Source organism: Thamnophis sirtalis, unplaced genomic scaffold (assembly GCF_051295495.1).
Source record: "Thamnophis sirtalis isolate CommonGarterSnake01/CBP01778 unplaced genomic scaffold, rThaSir2_p1.2 scaffold_7, whole genome shotgun sequence".
Classification (NCBI taxonomy): Eukaryota; Metazoa; Chordata; class Lepidosauria; order Squamata; family Natricidae; genus Thamnophis; species Thamnophis sirtalis.
In genome coordinates this window covers 46,818,277-46,837,098 of record NW_028261387.1, presented here as the reverse complement: position 1 = coordinate 46,837,098, position 18,822 = coordinate 46,818,277, and the positions used below count along the sequence as shown (strand labels likewise).

The window sequence follows — 18,822 nt, the reverse complement described above, 5'->3', positions numbered from 1 at the left end:
CTTCACATTTTCAGGCTAATATTTGAGAGCTCTTAATAAATAGAACAGGGGCGCAGTGGCTCAGTGGCTAAGATGCCGAGCTTGTCTATCAGAAAGGTTCAGTGGTTCGAATCCCTACCACCGTGTAATGGAGTGAGTTCCCGTTACTTGTCCCAGCTTCTACCAAACTAGCAATTCAAAAGCATGTAAAAATGCAAGTAGAAAAGTAGGAACCACCTTTGGTGGGAAGGTGTTCTGTGCACCTTCAGCGTTTAGTCATGCTGACCACATGACCACGGAGATGTCTTCAGACAGCCCTTGCTCTTTGGCTTTGAAACAGAGATGAGCACCGCCCTCTGGAGTCGAGAATGCCTAGCACATATGTAAGAGGGGAACCTTTACCTTTAATTAATAGAACATATTATCTCAGCGTACTTAAAACGAAATCAGACTTCTAGCTTAAACGCTCCTTTGTTTTAGCGCCTACATTGCAAATACAATCAACAGCAAAATTAAGCATTCAGATGCTTTGCCCTTAGGCTTTAACAGGTCATTGTATCATCAACCACAGACTCTTTATGATAAATCATATAGCAATTCTTACAGAAGTAGGATAGGGGTAGTTATGTATTAGGTTCATCACTCCTTAGTTTTTGAACCCAAAGAGGCTGCCATTTGTAGTCCTCAACTTACAATCATTCATTTCATGGTTGTTCAATGGCACTGAAAAAAGTGACTTATGACCATTGTCCACACATATGTGCAGGATCCCCATGGCTGTGTGTCCAAAATTCAGACTCTTGGCAACTGGCTCGTATTTATGACAGTTGCAGTGTCCCAGGGTCAGGTGATCCACTTTTGCTATTTCAGAGAAGCAAAGTCAAGGGGAAGGCAAATTCACCTAACAAACATCTTGCTAACTTAAAACTGCAGTGATTCACTTAACAACTGTCATAAATTGGGGCAAAACTCAACTGTCCTACCAACAGAAATTTTGGGCTCAATTGTGGTCGTAAGTCATGGACTACCTATAATATTATTACTCATTTACACTAGCAATTAAAACTGCAAGTCCAGAACTCTGGAATTCTCAGGTTCTATCACAGTCCTTATTGCTACTAACACAATGGCAATGGAAAGAACCTTTGTTCGGACTCAGAAGCTAAGCACTGATGGACCTAATAAGTACACAGATAGAAGATGACCAGAGAATTCCATGGCTACAGGCAAGACTGGGAAGCCAATGCCCCCCACCCCCCACCCGGTCAAAGAAAGCAATGACTTCCATCCTCTCACCACAAAAAATGCATGAATGAGTCCATGACATCACCAGAAATGCAACTCAAATCGAACAAGTCTTTGTTATTTTTATTTGGTTACAAAATTCTCATGCATCTGATGCAGAGGAACCCATGAAATTTTAATTAAACTTTAAGCCATGTTAAATGTTTTAGCTCCAGCGTGCCCCAAGAATCTATTGTCATGGACTTCTGTGTTCCACAAAAGGTATATGTATGCAGTCTGCATAGTGTCACAAGAATTATATGGCAGCCAGCAGAAACATTTCTGCTGTCAGATGGCATGTAATAAAGATGTGTTTGATCTAGAGAACGCCTGAGGGATGCTCTGTCCAGGCCCCTGCATCATTTGAAGCTTCTTTCTACCTTTGAATTGGCACAACTTTCATCAGATAGAAAATAAAGAATATGTCAACATAACTGCATCACACTCATTCATTTTTCAGAACAAAAAAAGCTCCATAGAAATACTAAAGAAGCTTATACCCAGCCAGATTCCGATATCATTAGTGATAATTATCTTCAACAACTTTCCTATTATTATTTGGGTACATCAACTGAAATAAAAAAAAATATGGTTCCATCAAACTGTAGTCCCATTGTCTTTCAAGGAGGCCCATTCCGATATAGGATGTCCATTTTGTAATTATTGTATGTTGAAGATGTTTTGGGCTCTTATAGAAATTGTCACATGATTAAGATCTACCATTTACAGTGCTTTGCTATTCTCCTTTTTCTTTTTTCCTGGAGGAGAGGTGTTGCAGAACTGTCAAATGCAAACAATAATACAACACAATACAATAGCAGAGTGGGAAGGGACCTTGCAGGTCTTCTAGCCCAACCCCCTGCCTAGGCAGGAAACCTTATACCATTTCAGACAAATGGCTATCCAACATCTTCTTAGAGACTTCCAGTGTTGGGGCATTCACAACTTCTGGAGGCAAGCTGTTCCACTGATTAATTGTTCTAAACTGTCAAATACAGTCAAAAAAGCGTGCATGTCAGCTACCAAATGCATTCAATTATGCATGATTTTAAAATGTTTCAACTGCTTACAGATAAAGTTTCTCTGCCATTTGTATTGGAGGTAATCCTTGACTTACAACAGTTCATATAGTGACCGTCAAAAGTTACAACAGCACAGAAAAAAGTGACTTATGACCATTTCTTACATTTGCAACCATTGTAGCAGCCCCATAGTCATGTGATCAAAATTCAGATGTTTATCAATGGACTCATATTTACGACAGTTGTAGTCTCCTGGGGTCACGTGATCCCGTTTTGCGACCTTCTGATAAGCCAAGTCAATGGGGTAGCTGGATTCACTCAACAACCAACTTACTAATAACTGCAGTGATTTATTTAACAACACTGGCAAGAAAATCTGTAAAATGGGGCAAAACTCACTTAACAACAGAAATTTTGGGCTCAATTGTGGTCATAAGTTGAGGACTACCTGTATATCCCATTTTATACCATTTTATTTAATGTATTACATTTCTATCCCACCTTTATTACTTTATATATAACTCAGAGTAGTGAATATACATAATACTCTTTACTCCACCCACCACCCTGTGAAGTGAGTTCAACTGAGTGACTGACCCAAAATCACCAGCCGGCTTTCATGCCCAAGACAGGACTAGAATTCAGTTTCCTGGTTTCTAGGCCAGCACCTTAACCACTATACTAAACATTATCAGTTCACCTGCAAGATTTTTATTATTAGCATTAAAGATGGGCATGGAGAAGTTAATTGGTACAGTCTGTTGCTATTCTTCTCCAATATTGATTCATGTGGAACAGTTTTACTTCCCCTTCAAGTTTTCAGAATTGTGCATGTGGCATGGTGACAGTGCTTCTCAACCTTAGCAGGTTTAAGATGTGAGGACTTCAACTTGTTAAGCAAAATACTATGGTCATTAAGCTAATATGCAGTCACTGAGTGAACATCACAGTTGTGTGAACCCGTTTTTCTGAAAAATAGCAAAAAAAAGGTTGCAAATCATAATTGTGTGACACTGCAACTGGTCATAAATGCAAGTCAGTTGTCAGGTGTCCAAATTGTGATCATGGGCATGGTGTGATAGTCGTAACTTGTACATGCAAAGTCCGGAGTTTTTTCAGCACCATTGTACCTTTGTATGGTTGCTAAATGAATGGTCATAAATCAACTGATGAAGCTTCTTAGTTGAGAAGCTTCATCTTTTTCAAGGAAAAAAAAAACAGTCCAGTTGCCTTTTGAAAAAGCACCTTTGAGACAATCTTACCCTTATTTCAAGTGTGTCTGATCTTTTAGTTCATTTATAACCTTCTTAAATCAGATTTTTTTTCTTTTCCATTTATTTCTAAGTCTTTATGTTCTTAAGCTTATAGTTCATTTTACTTTTATTCAAAATGAAGATAGTCCTTTTCAAACTTGTTTTGAGGATCTCTTAATATTCTTAATGCAGCTGAATAAGTAATTTTCAAAAGTGATTAGAAAGTGAGTTAATAAACTTGGTGCCCTCAAAAGTTGAAAGCATGAGCTTTTGCCACCTGACATTCAAACCCATGGGAAACTGCTGTCCTGTCTTGCAACCTCCTCGCAAGAAGCAGCGATACAGAGCGCAAGAGGGCAATCTCCCATCCTCTCCTTGTTCAGAAAGGTTCTGGGTGACCAATCTACTTGCCAGTTCTTTGTTCTTAGCCATGATCATCATCTATCTCTACCCATTCCTCACCAGGAAGCTCTAGTACCCTCTCTATTTAACATCTACATGAACTATTAGGTAAGATCATCCGCCACCATGATATAACTTGATGCCATACCATATACCATGATACATCTTTAACCCGATGAAATAAGTGATGTTCTTGATGTCCTATCCCAATGCCTGGAAATTAGTTCTAGTCTCACTTTAGACATGAAGCCAACCTGTGACCTTGGGCCAGTCAACTTCTCAGCCTTAGAGGGGAGGCAATGGCAAACCACTTCCAAAGTACAGGGACTAGTCCAGGAGTCACCACTGAGCCTCCCCCCCCCCCCGCCCAATGGACACACCGGATGAATGGCATTGTCGTATTATTATTTATTTATTTATTTATTTATTTATTTATTTATTTATTTATTTATTTATTTCATCAAGCATGAATTAGATCAGTGTTTTTCAACCACTGTGCCGTGGCACACTAGTGTGCCGTGACATAGTGTAAGGTGTGCCGTGGGAGAATTACTTTATATATAGTCAATATAGGCACAGAGTTAAATTTTTTTAACATTTTCTAATGGTGGTGTGCCTCGTGATTTTTTTCATGAAAAAAGTATGCCTTTGCACAAAAAAGGTTGAAAAACACTGAATTAGATAACAGATATAAGTATAAACATGATTATGAATGCATGAAATAATCACAAATACCAGGGAATATTAGGACAGGGACAGTTGGCACGCTGGTGCACTTATGCACGCCCCTTAAAGACCTCTTAGGAATGGGGTGAGGTCGACAGTAGACAGTCTAAAGAAACCACAGTACCAGGTAGTGCATTCCAGCAGGCATTGACCACTCTATTACTGAAGTCCTATTTTCTGCAATCAAGTTTAAGTATAGACTTAGTATAGACTTAGCAAGTTTTCCTTTCGGAATGTTTAAACCCTTTTTCTCCGCTTCCCATAATCGTATCTTGCCAGTAGTCTGACCTGCGTATACGAACGCAGGTTTTCGATCCCCATTCCAGCAGGGCAAAAGGAAGCGATTTCCCTCCCACTCCTCTACCCCAGATTTTTCTGCACAGCATACGGAGCTACGGAGCACATGACCTCTAGAGGAGGGGTCTCCAACCTTGGCAACTTTAAGACTTGTGGACTTCAACTCCCAGAGTTCCTCAGCCAGCAAAGTCGGCTGAGGCACTCTGGGAATTGAAGTCCACAAGTCTTAAAATTGCCAAGGTTGGAGACCCCTCCTCTAGAGGGCGCTGCATAAAGTTCCGTTGCTTTCACCTGGTTTGCATCTATGATGATTATTATTATTGGACTTCATCCTTTCTTTCGGAGCAAAGGCTGTCTGGCTTTCTCTTGCCGGCAGCACAAGACCGCGGGCGGCGGAGAACGACAGCGGTGCAAGAGCTGGGCCAACTTTCTTCTGAAAAAGACGGCTGGGTGGAAAGGGCGCGGCCGCCGCCACCGATCCCTAGGAGCGCGGTGAGTTACCGCGGCCGGGAAAGGCGGGGAATCCGCGCGAAGGCGGGTCCTGACGTCGTGGGATGCCCGAGCCGTGCAGAAACTGCGATCTTCTGCCTCTTCCCGGCCCAAGGAAAGCGGGAAGAAATATCGCATCTATTTCTTTGGGGGGGTCGCTTCTTGTGGGTGGTGGGTGGAGCGGGGGATGCGAGGCTCTGCTGCTGGCCACGCTTGCGCCCTGAAGCGCCGCCTGCTCGGCTGAGCAAAAGTGCGCCGCAGGCCTAAGTGGTGCTTCCGAGGAGCAGGAGGGTCAAGGAAGGAGGACCCGGGGAGAAGGACGAGCCTCCAGGCGAGAGATCGCTGAAAAACAGAACGCGGCAATCCACCTCTTTCCTCCGAGCTTCGTGGTGCATCGCTGGGGATAAAACCTTGCTCTCGCCGTGGAAAGATAGATATTGTAAGTTGGGGAGTTACTCCGGATTAATAAGCTTTTAACTTGGGGCATGAAATTTACAAGGGGTGTCCGTGTTTTCCTTAACGGACCTACGTTCATCCCTTTCTTAACGATGGTACTATTAACAGTGGTAATTTTTCCGAGGTGCGTTATAAATGTTCATAGGTGGTTGTTTTGACTTGCTCCTCTCTTCTTGTGCCTTATAATGTAGGGCTGCACGGAATACTTGCTGACTTTTCTCGGGAGTAACAAAAAACCAGTTTAAAACGAGCCCCGGAAAGTGTAAGGCTTGCTCTGATAACGTTGAGAATGGTATCCCTAACTCAAAACTTCCGTTTTAACCGGCCACAGCAAGACGGGTTAGCACAAGTATGAAGTGTTCTGTTGCCAGAATTAACATTTGTTTCACCTGAATTTCAACAACAACAACAACGGTTTGTCACAACAGGGAGCCTATGAGAGGGGACCTTATTGGGTTGCATGAACCTAACCAGTTTGGTTTTAACTTAAGATGCATTGTGTTTTGCCAATTCATGAGTTTGCATGGAGTTGGTTAGTAGATAGTTTAATTGTGCTTGGTCAAAATCTAATTTATGATATAGCTTTAGAATATTGTTTTCCAACTTTGGCAACTTCCAACTCTCAGAATTGTCAGCACTAGACCCATTCCACTATTCAGGGAATTCAAGTTCATATATCTGGAAGTTACCAAGATATTTTACAGCAATATTTGCATCAGTTTAAGAATGGCATTATAAGGTGGATTATTTCAGAAATATGGTTATATAATTGTTCCTTTAAAGATTAAACTATTATTAAATCTGACTGTGTTAATACTATAAATATAAGGCATATAAATATAATATAAGAAAATGAGGCTTTTCGGAACCACCTTTACCTAACAATCATTTTAATTGTTTCTCCTATGCAAATATGAATACAATGAGTTATTCAGGACAAAAAAAGTATATAGTATAGGACTGGCTTTAGGTGGCTTCTACTCTAATTTGGATAGCCCAGAGATATTTGACTTTCACTTTCATAATTATCAGAAAAACATCATTAGGTTCAATCTATTAGTCACAACTCTTCCTTTTCAATTGCCAATTTAATTTGGGGATAGATGAGGAACAGGAAGGCAAAATAAAGGAGAAAAAAAAGCACTTGTTTTTTTCATATTTGTTTTCTCTCTAAATAAGCAACAATATACAAAAGCAACAAATAGCTGCAAAATGACAAGAATGATGTGGTATAAATATTCCATAGCGGTGTAAATTAACATTGTTTTTTTTCCAGATCTTCAAGAATAAATCTTCAGTTGAGATTTATTCTTGGTGCTTTGTTATCAGTGTAGATTTATTAAGGGAAGTGGTTTGCCCTTAGTACCTTCTGAGGTTTTGGGGGGGAGGGGGCCTTTCAAGACCACTCTTGTGCCTTGGTATTCCTTGATGGCCTTATATCAAAGTAAGAACCAATCCTAGCCTAGTTTTGCTATTTACTGTGAAAGAGAATAAAGAAACAAATAGAATCCCCTCCCCCCAATTTAGATGCCAGTTGAATGAATTATCAAAATGACTTTTCTGTTTAATACACTTTTTAGCTCCTGTATATTTCACGATTTGAGAGAATCTGGATGAGTTCACAAAACACGCTAAGCCAAAATTAAACCATGTGGTAAAAAGAATGGGATATATAAACTCAGTCAGCTGTTGCTTATTTAATTAGTCATGGTTAAACAAATGTATTAAGTTGTTTAGAGACACATTTTCCAAGCACATGGTGGCATTTGGGCCAGTAACAACTGGAATAATTTGTTTAACAAAATAGCCATTATGTTTGAGACAATAAAGTTCAAATAGGGCTTCTTAAGAACCTGGCTCCATGTTAGGTCAAGCTTATGTTCTCTGTAGCCTTACAGGCTAACCAAGTGTGATGAGTGATAAATGATTTACTGTGATAAAAGGTGAGAGAAATGCAGCACAAGAAGTTAACACGGAAGCCTCTTAAATTCTTTTTTGTGGGGCAGGCCCAATGGATTGTTTACTCTAAGAAAGCAAGGGGAATCTTGTATTATTTGCACTGAGATTATCACTGCCCATAACTACTAAGAGCTGTAAAAATAAGCAAAGATGATTCACAAGGTTGGCAACTGCATATGAGGAACATAATAGAGCGGTGATGGCTAACCCTTTTGCCATCACGTGCCAAAAGTGGCAAGACCGGGGGTGTGTCCCTGCATGCCCACATCCATAAGGAAGGGCACATTATAATCCATAATGTGCCCTTCCTCCCTGTGCATGCATGCAACACCCCCCCCTGCGCATGTGCGCAACCCCCCGCTCTCCCCCTACCTTTGGCGTGCAATGGCATGGTGGACCTGTTTTTCTCCGTCCCCAGGCTCCAGAGGCTTTCTAGGAGCTTGGGGAGGGTGAAAATGGCTTTCCCTGCATCCCCAGTGGCCCTTTGGAGGCCGGAAATGGCCTGTTGAGCAAGCAAAGTTATAAAATGGGAGGAAATTCACTTAACAAATGTCTCACTTAACAACAGAAATTTTGGGCTCAATTGTGGTTGTAAGTCAAGGATTTCCTGTATTAATTTGCTAATTGTGTTCATAGACTTGGTGATGCATCATTTCCTTTGTGCTTGGCAGTTATGGTTATTGTTGAACCTAGTTCTCTAGCAGCAGGACGGATTGCTGTCCTGTGTAAAACTGTACCAGGAAAATTAAAGGGGAATGGGAGGAAAATGACTGCAAGAGAAAGCAGTGAAACAAAAAGTGATGATTGAAAACAGCTTGTCTTTTGTTGTATTACAATGGAATATGGGAGCTATATCAGGGAATTGAAGGAAGAAAAGAATAAGGTACCATAATATGCTTGGGATGTCTTTTTATTGGAAACAGTTCTGAGTATTATAGGTGCTTCATTAAAGCTGACCAACATTTTTCAAGCTTCCACACAATCCTGAAGATGATACTCCTTTCCAAGTTGCATTTATTTGAATGGGGGGAAATCTTGAAGAAATGTATTCTGGCTTTTGAATAGGAGAGAGAGGTGATGTTCCCATGATCCCTTAAGCACTTTTTCCAAATCATTTTTGTGGTTCTTCATCCAGCTCTTCCCTTCATTGACAGAGAAAAGGGATCAGATTGAAAACACAAAAGGATATTAAACTTAAAGCAGCTTTTGTCTTCCTCTTGCAAATTATAACTTTAATTAGAAATTGGAGAAGAATCTTATTTGCCTCTCTACCAAGAGTAAATTCTATGTCCAAAAATGAGCAACAATAGACTGGGTATGTGAGCCTATCTGGGAAGAAAAGTTGACAAAGACTCTAGTGGTAACAATAGCCAATTTGGATGGTTTTAAAAGAGGACTGGACAGGTTCATAGAGGATTTGGCTGTTAGTGGGTAGGAATTTTGATGGTTGCTTGTCATTAAATGAAGGTAGAGAGTTGGTCTGAGGGATCACTTCTATCCCCTCATTTCTGTCTATTTCTCAAAGTCTGATAGAGCATACATATTTCATGTCCCATCCATTAATCAATGTTCTCAGGTGACATCTTGTAAACAGGATCTATGACCATTCACTACAGCCAACTCACCATGGGCAGCTCGCCTCACCAACTTGCCGCGACCAAGTCCCAGCAGAACAAGTGCTATACTAATATCAAAGAAAGGGTGGAATAGAATAATTAAATAAAGGATGCAGAATGAAATGCGAATGACAAAAATGTAAATATATATTAAAAATTATTAATTTGAATTATCTAATTGTCCCACGGTGAGTTGTTCTGCAGCTTGGTGAGTTGGTTGTGGGGAGTTGTCCCATTCTGTTATAAGTATGCCTTCTCTGTTACAGTAGCTCGTCTATAGAGTAGGTTTTTGATTTTCAAAGTACCATATTTTTTGGAGTACAATGCACAATTTTGCCCCCCTAAAAGAGTCTTATACACTGAATGTAGCCCCACCCACCCACTGGCCCCCACTCTTCGGCCTCCACATGTCCTCTCAAATGGAACTTTTGGATCTTTTGGAGGCTGCAAACTCAGCCTCTCAAGCGGAGCTTTCGGAGAGTGAAAAAGTAAGGCGCAGAGGCCAAAATGGCAACCCAGAAAGCCACGCTTTGCCTGCTGTACTCACTGGAGCGCCCTGCAACGATCAGTTGCATTTTTAAAGCTGTGTATCTGCCCCAACAAGTACCGTAGTGAGTGCATGTCTGCGTGCACTCACAATCAGCGAACCTGTTACTAAAGTTCACCTCTGGGAACAGCTGATTGGAGGTATTCTGGGAGGCCGATCAACCCACCAATCAGCTGCTCGTGCTAAATCAGGTTAATGTGCTGAAGCTGACCAGGCTGTTTGCGAAGGACGCTAACCTGATGAATACCGATCGATGCGGGTAGGCAGAGGCAGAAGGTTTTTTTTTCTTATTTTCCTCCCCAAAAACTACCTTATACTCTGAAAAATATGGTACTCCTTTGAAAATCTATTGCCCCCCCCTCCCCCAGTCATCAGCACCATGCCTTAAATGCTGTTGGCTGGGAACCAATAAAAGAAGATACCACATTCTAGTCCAGACTTGCAAGTTTCCCAATTGGAAACTAAGTGGCCACTATGTTAGTTAGAATGCTGGACTAGATGATGTTCTTATGTCATCTAAAGTATTGAAATATTCACTTTCTGTATAAACACATGAGGGTTATTATATCTATGCCCAAGCAGTATCAAAGCATATACTGATTATATTATTATTTTTTCCTTTAAAATCTTAAGATTTTTTAAAGCAGTTCATTAGCAATAATTTCAAATATTGTGTTCATTTAGTTTGCCATATGGGTGGTAGACTAGGCACAAATTATATCTTTGGTTTGTGCCTTTCCAGCATACTCAAGTTCTAACATTAATTCAGTCTTGGGGGTGGGGGAAACAATAGTGGTTGAGGGGAAATAACAACCAGAGTGTGGGAAATAACCTCTTCATAAGACAAAGAGGGCTCATCAGGGCTTCCATCAACCAGAATTTTTGAATGGGCAGGGGCTGTGAAGAAAATAATACATTTTATAGTACATTCACTTGCCATTGCCTTCAGAGAACAAGCTATATTATCCAGGATTGACAGTTTTTCCCCCAATAGCAACTCTGTGCAAATAAAGAGAAAAAGGAACAGCCAAGTGAATTATGTATCTGTAAATGAATTATCAAGTAAACAAGCAGTAGAGGAAAAATGGGCATACTCGGCCCTGGCATAATGTAGTAAATCATGCTACACAAATTACCTTCCCAGTGCAACCCAATATTATTTTAAATAAAACCTTTCAGGAAACTTACAGATCTAGAATTCTGTGAAATTCCTTGGCAACATTGGTCTCACTGACATAACTTGATGCAGTGGTAATTTATCAGTTGCCATTATTAATGGCTTTAGTTTTTCATTTCAGTGATGTATGAAGGACTCATTGGAGTCTCCATGGTGATTTTGTACAATTGTATCATTGTACAAAATTAGCTGCCAACATGCAATGACATCTTTCTACCAAATAAATAATGAAATAGGAATAACATTTGAAAAAATGTTTTATACACACACACACTGCGCTAGACATAATGTAAGTGGGCTAATTCTCATGATGTTTCCTATTCTTTTCTATGTGTGGCAAAGAATTTTGTCATGTAAGTATAAAATAGACTCAGCAGATTATTTCATTACTGCCAGTAATTTATTACTGAGTGCCCTCATAGAAGATGATATATGTCTTTTCCCATTTATCCATCTGTGAATTATTCTGAACAAAAATACGGATTGTGACATTTCAAGGACTCAGAAATTTATTCAAGTAAGGGGAAGAAAATGTTCTGGCTTAAGACTAATCCCTTATTTACTTAGAATTTAAGATCCCATTGCAGATATTAGTTAATTCTTTACACAGAGTTTCTCAAACTGTAGTTGTTGACCAGAGTCCCAAGCAACTTAAAGAAGGGATTACAATATGCTTCAGGCATGGGATTCAGGCTTGGATCATGAGTGATACTAATCAGTTGTCCACCTGCTTACATTTCTTAGTAGAGGTGCAAGTCTTCTGTGTGTCAAGATCCTTAAATAACAGCATGACAATCTGAAAGGAATATTTGTATACTGTCGTGTTTATTTGATTTAGAAAATGTTTACATTCAGGCATTAAAATCTGTTCTGTTCAAAAAAAAAGTTGGTAAGGTTTTTGTAATTTGATTTTATTGAAACCTAATATATTTGTGGATAGAAATGGATTGACCCCATTGAGATGGACCAGTCTCACATTTCTGCATTCTGTAATAATACTTGATATCGGTTGATCATGTGGCAAACTATTGCCATATATTGGCAATCCACTAGATGTCTTAAAACTAAGTACATGGCCCCAGCATCTTTGTGAATGTGTTAGTGTTGTAATATATCTGTTGTTTTTGGAATGTCTGCAGAAACATACGTGTTAGTGAGAATCATTGTTTTCCTTTATAAAATTGTACAATTCTATTACTATTTTCCTTGAGGAAAAACAAGGAAAGTTTGAACAAAGCACCTTTGGGACAACCCTGACCTGGATCAATGTTCCCTCTAATTCTTTTTCAGTGTGAGCGGAAAAGTATAGTGTTTGAGCGGCACATTTTCATGCCTGAGCACCTGAATTTTTTTCACAGATGTCACCTAAGACAACAACGAAATCAGTGTTATTTGAAACTCAAAGTTATGTTTATTCAAGGTACCCGCTTAATTAAAAGTACTATATAATATCAGTATCACTTAACAACGGTCCTGCTTAGCAACCAAAATGTTGGCTCAGAAACTCTGGCATTGAAGCACGCAAGTCTTAAAGCTGTCAAGTTACAAGACCTTTGCACCCCTAACCCTTTAGGAAAAAAAACCCCAGGGGTCTTCAAACCTGACAGCTTTAAGCCTTGCTGACTTCAACTCCCAGAATTCCTCCTCCAGTCATGTTGCAGCAACGTCATCTGCGTGGATCTGCTCCATCTTCGGTTTTTTTCACAGGAGGCAGGGCTGCTGCTGAAGATGCCAACGAGCCCCCACCGCCACTAGAACATGCATTTGTTTAGCATGACATAGAATAGTCTTTCAACCAGAAGTATGGAATAAAAGAGAGACTGATAAATATTAAAAAAAATAAAACCAAAAAGCAGCTATTTATTTGAGTTCTAGATAAACATTTAGTTCAGATTTAATAGTGTTTCAGAGATGTGGCTGTCAGCTATTTGTGTATGTATGTTATTATTATGGAAGGTTAGATGAGATTTCACCAACATTATTCACCCCTGATTAATGCATTCATTCTAATAATCGAGTCTGACTCTGAATTACAAATCTATGTCTGAAGAATCTGGGTTAAGTTTTGGATTGGAAATTTGGGGAACATGAAAGTTTATGCATAATTTTTGTAATTTTTTCATTGGGTCTTAATAATGATTTTATTCATTTGGGATTTTTTTCATAGGCTTAACACAGCTCTAATTTTGTCATTAGGAACAATGTAACATTGGCCACTAATGTATTGTATACAGGTTGCCTTAGAAGGTAATACCTTTTGTATAGTAGGAACTTAAGATAGGCAGACTTCATACAGATAAACAATTGAGAAATATTGTTCTTTTTAAAAAGCAGTGTTAATTGCTGCACCTTTCTCATATTAAGTATATTAGCTCAAGTTCATGTTAGGAAAAACTTTCAGTCTTAAAGGTTTGGTGAGGAGAAATTCAAAAATTATTTTAAAGAATTTAAATTAAATTTGAGGCTACCTCTGCTTTCGCTCTCCCTCCCTCAGTTGTGCAGCAGCGGCAGCGGCAGCTCTCAGCCTATGGCGGAAGCGTCACGCAGGCTGTGGAAGGAGGAGGAGGAGAAGGGAACCAAAGAGAGGCTTTTACCGGGTCTGCGCCCCACAGCCAGGACCGTCCTTGCGCCTCAAGCCGCGTTTCTTCCTGCAAAGCCCTTCGGGCAACCCGAGAGTTCCGCTTGACGCCAGAAGGGCTTTGCAGGAAGAAACGCGGCTTGAGGCGCAAGGACGGTCCTGGCTGTGGGGCACAGACTCGGCAAAAGCCTCTCTTTGGTTCCCTCCTCCTCCCCCTCCTTCCACAGCCTGTGTGACGCTGCCGCCGTAGGCTGAGAGCTGCCGCTGAAACAAGTTTGGGAAGGTCCTTTGCGGGCGGCCAGTTCTAGCCGCCTGCAAAGGACTTCCCCACGTTTGCTTTGAAAGAAACCTCTGCGCGGCAGTTAGAAACCTCTGCGCGGGGGTTTCTTGCCATGTGCGCGGCCGCGCACCTTAGAGGGAACAGTGACCTGGATGACTGAGAATCTCCTTAGAAAACTGTATGTAGTATATTTCTTGCCAAACCCTAGCCCAATGAATTAATGCCTTTTATTCATGGGGAGGGGAGTTCCCATACAACCATATATGATTTATCATATTAGAGGGTCACATTATCTCAGAATTTGAAGACTACCACCTCCTTTAACAATAAGGCATATTAGAAGGAAATGAATCATTAGATTTTTCCCTACTCTTACAGAGGCATTGATATTTTATCATATTCACATGCCTATGGAAAAGGCAAGACTCCCTGGATATCATCTAAAAGCTAGACCCACCATCTCAACAACCAGATGACATTATAGCAAGCACAAGACTATTTAGGTGATTATGCAGCACAAAGAACCTTAACGTCAACCTGTCTTTTACTGTAAAGGATCCCTGGGGACTTAACATTGTATTAAGCAATCCACACAGGACATATTAAAATCTTCCATGCCTCCAAGTATCAAATTCTTTCATCAATAAATTGATTGTTAACATGGATTGTTATAGATCATTAAAATGTATTTAGGGTGTATTGGACTCTCCAAAGGATATATTTTAAAAGATGGACATCAGATTTTCTATTTTAGAAGTGCAGGATAAAATGTGTGAGGATTCACCGACCCATATGATATGGTCATGGGATAAACTGATCTTTTTTGGAATAGTGTGTTAATATGTATAAGCAAATTTATAGGAAACTCTCTAAACGTTAAGGATGTTAATATGAGGTTGAACTATTTACCAAAATGTTGGAATCTGTACATCAGGAATTGTGGGTATATCAAATGGGGGAGCTAGAAGACTCATGATGAGAAATTGGAAATGTGATACTTAAAATGCTAAGCAGTGTTTATCAAATACATGATCTATCTAGTTTGAAAAAGGCAGTATATTTTACTAATCAGAAGATGCTGCAATATTTGTTATTATGATAGATCTATTTTGTAATATATATGATAGCAGTATATTTATTATTATAAATACTTATAAGGAATGTTTTTTTTTCTTTTCTGTTTCTTAGTTTGTCTGGAGTTGTATTTTTTCTAGCTTTCTTTTGGTACAGTCTGTTTAAAATAGAAAAAGTTTAAAAATATTTTCATCATGCGTGTTAGAAATGTAAAATAAACCTATGAAGGTACAAGCAAATTCAGGCCCTCTGACAACTGATTGACTGATGTATTGTCATTTTGAGTCCCAGGCATCACATAGATACATGTGTAGATGCTCTCCATGACAATTTATCCCTAACTTGTTCTTTCACATCTCCCAAGGATACACGGGTTGCCTTTGTTCACCTTACTCCTGGTCAACCTCTTCTCTTTCCTTCCAACTAGAAAAGAGTTAATTCATCACGATGCTAGTAGTTTTCTTTTGCAGAAGAAATGAAAGAGGAACCAAAACGAGTCCCAAGTAAATAGATGCATCAGTAAGCAAAGCCAGAAATAAGCAACTGCTTATCAGTTTGTCCAAGTCATATAGGTCCTTAGTGCTAACTATAAAACAGACCTTTGCCTCTTCTGACTTTCCAACTCCTACAGTAGCTTCATGCAAAGAGCAACAACTTCCTTCTGTCATGAAACCCTTTCTTTATCAAAATTATGCCTAAGGTGATTTCTTGGAACCATTGCATATGACAAACAATAGTGAAAACAGAAGTTGACCCAGGAAGACACGGAAGCTGATAAATCTAAACCTCATAATTCCTTACATAAGCAAGAGAAGGGGCTCTCCAAAATAATTAACAACATCTGTATTTAACTGAAAGAGTCAGAAATTGGGCCTTGAGTTCATTAGATTGTAAAGTGGATTTTTTTCAGGGCAGATTTATGGGATTGTGAAGGGGATTAGAACTGTTGGGCTGCATTAATCAGAAATAAATAAGCAGGGCACCAAGCCAACCATTACCTTGTATACCCACCGAATGAGTAAATATATCATACTCTTCCAGAATATCATCATTTTCTTTCCCTCCTCTTTCAATAGTAGCTGTTTACCAGCCTGTCAGCCAGCACCAGAGTCTCTGCTTAGTCATATCAACCTTTACTTCAGCTGCATATTACCTTGAGTAGATCTACATGGGTTTGAGCACATAAGCAAATCACTCCCAAACTTCTCATTCTGTCAAAATGGCGATTACTTTTAAAAAGCAGTCCGGAATTGCTGAAAGAAAGGCTAAAAATGAATGGTTTCATGCCATCTCAGATATAAACATCTCTAATTTAAGCTGGTCAAATACTTTGGCCACCTAATGAGAAGGAAGCACTCACTGGAGAAGAGTCTAATGCTGGGAAAGATTGAGGGCAAAAAAAGAAGGGGACGACAGAGAATGAGGTGGCAGGATGGAGTCACCAAAGCAGTAGGGGTGAGCTTAAATGGACTCCAGAGGATGGTAGAGGACAGGAAGGCCTGGAAGAACGTTGTCCATCGGGTTGCAATGGGTTGGACACGACTTCACAACTAACAACAACACATTTAAGCTGGAGTTGGGAGAAAGCAAGTATCAGAATTGGGACCATGGCTCATCTATTCTTTAGAGGCCAAGAAAACTAAGAATTGTACTATGTTTAATTTAATAATAAGCACTTATAGGAAAAGAAATCTTTTGTTTTACACCAAGCATAATTGGAACCATCAAAGAGATAAAAGACTTCCTCGATATCTAGAATTATTGAGTTTATCAGACCTGAACACTCTAATTTTACAAAAACAACACCCTGCATGGAATTACCTCTTTTTAAAGACACTATAATAATTCTTAGGTTCTTGGTTAGGACTTGGAAGTATTACATTTTAATAATAAGTCTTATGTTTTATACAAATCCTAATGTACAAGTATGTGACTAAATCATTACTTTATACTTAAATTTTATTTATAAATGTTTCTCTTATTGCTGTGCAACTTCATCAGATATTGACATATTTATTTATGATATCAATTTGCCAATCTCAGAATTGAAGGCATGGGTATTGCATATATAGGTATATGTTATCTGTCTGTAGATGTCCAACACTGTCTCAGCAATTATTATTTTATTATTTTTCCTTTTATTATTTTTATTTCTTTTATATTGTGTTTTTATATCCTTGTAAGCTGCCTTGAATCGCCATGTGCGAGTAAGAGGAAATATACATTTTCTAAATGAATAAATCAATTTAAACCATTGTAAGTTTTTTTAAGCAGCTCTTATTTCCAGTCTGCTTTTCAGGAGCTGTTTTGCTGTATATCTATGAGAACAATTGAAATGAGTGTGTCAAAAATTAAGTTAAGGAAGTTAAGGATCAATGTTTGGGGGGAAGGATTGCTTTTCTGAGAAAGTGAGGCAGACGTTTGAATGATGAAAGCGAAAGTTGGGCTTGTGATCCTGGAACATTTATAAGGACTATTTTGTCTGTCTTTTTCAGATTAATTCGGTTCTACCAAAGCACATACCAACATGGCCTCATGGAATGGCAGCAACTCAGCAGACAGGAGAAGAACAGGAGAAAGGCGCAGATCATCTCAAGAAACGACATCAGGTAAACATGGCTGCAGCTTTTCCATTGACTCTGATGATGAATAACCAGTTGGCAATCTTCTTAAGCATGACAGTAGCAATGGCTTCTGCTAAGAATATAGCTCTATCACATTTTAATGCTTTTTGTAGGAATTTATGTAGAGAGATCAGATCAGATCATGGCATAGGGTACATCAAACATATCTCCCGATGCCAGCTCAAAAGCACCAGGATTTAAACAGAAGGTGAATTAACATAATAAGAATGCAAGAAACCCTTCACTTATTGCAGTAAATTCTACTAAATAATATACTAAGCGTTACAATCCTCACCTCCTGCTTCCCAATATGCCCCATCCCAAACATAAAACCTAATTAGTACCTAATATTGATAATGCCCCTGGATTTGGGAGGTTCTAATTTGGAGCAAGCTTGTTTAGGACTTTTGAATTCAGATTTTGAAAAGGCATGTTTAGGACTTTCTGTCTTTCTTTCTTTGAATTAATAAGTGTGCTGTGACTGCTTTTCCTGTTATTTAATTCTCAAATTCAAAAAAAAAAAAAGCCTACATCCAAACCTTTTGCTTAAATGGAGAAAGCACTTTCCTCTCTCTTTTTGCTTCTTTTTGCCTACTCCAACAAGTAAAGTTGCCAGCAATGGAGGCCAAGAATTTGTTGCATCTCTGGCTGCTGGTAGAGTTGGATTGACAGCACATATCAGGATAATTGCTATCCCTTCCATCCTTCATTATCACTGTTACATGTCTCTTTGAAAGCTTTGGGTCAGAAAAGTCTCATTCATGTCTTCTGCTTGCCGGGTGACCAATAATAAACATCCCTATTATTTGGAGGGCACCAAAGTATATAATCAAGCCATTGCAAAGTGACTAACTATATATATATATAATCAGTATTGCTTTTGTATCAAGGAGATAAAGGGGAGTACTATATAAGTAATCATCAGGTTGAAATAATTCTTCGTGTTTTATTGGTGGTTGTCACTTTAGAACAATTTTTGCTGGACATGATAAGCAGCTATAAGGGGGAAAATTCCACTGAGGTTTCATTCAGTTACCAGCTTTTGATATATGGGAAACA

The 18,822-nt window shown here is 39.2% G+C and overlaps 1 protein-coding gene across 2 annotated transcripts in view; it reads left to right on the top strand.

Annotated features, from left to right (window-relative positions):
- Positions 1-5,310: 5,310 nt before the first annotated feature.
- Positions 5,311-18,822, top strand: part of BAK1 (BCL2 antagonist/killer 1) — a 28,380-nt gene continuing 14,868 nt past the window's right edge. Inside the window, exons 1-2 of one of the 2 annotated variants that reach the window (XM_014056565.2) lie at positions 5,311-5,455; positions 17,635-17,748. In XM_014056565.2, the coding sequence (XP_013912040.1) occupies positions 17,667-17,748 (82 nt within the window). In that variant the 5' untranslated portion in view covers positions 5,311-5,455; positions 17,635-17,666. Of the gene's footprint in view, positions 5,456-5,520; positions 5,892-17,634; positions 17,749-18,822 lie in introns of those variants that run through there. The other variant, XM_014056564.2, reaches the window with a different exon arrangement.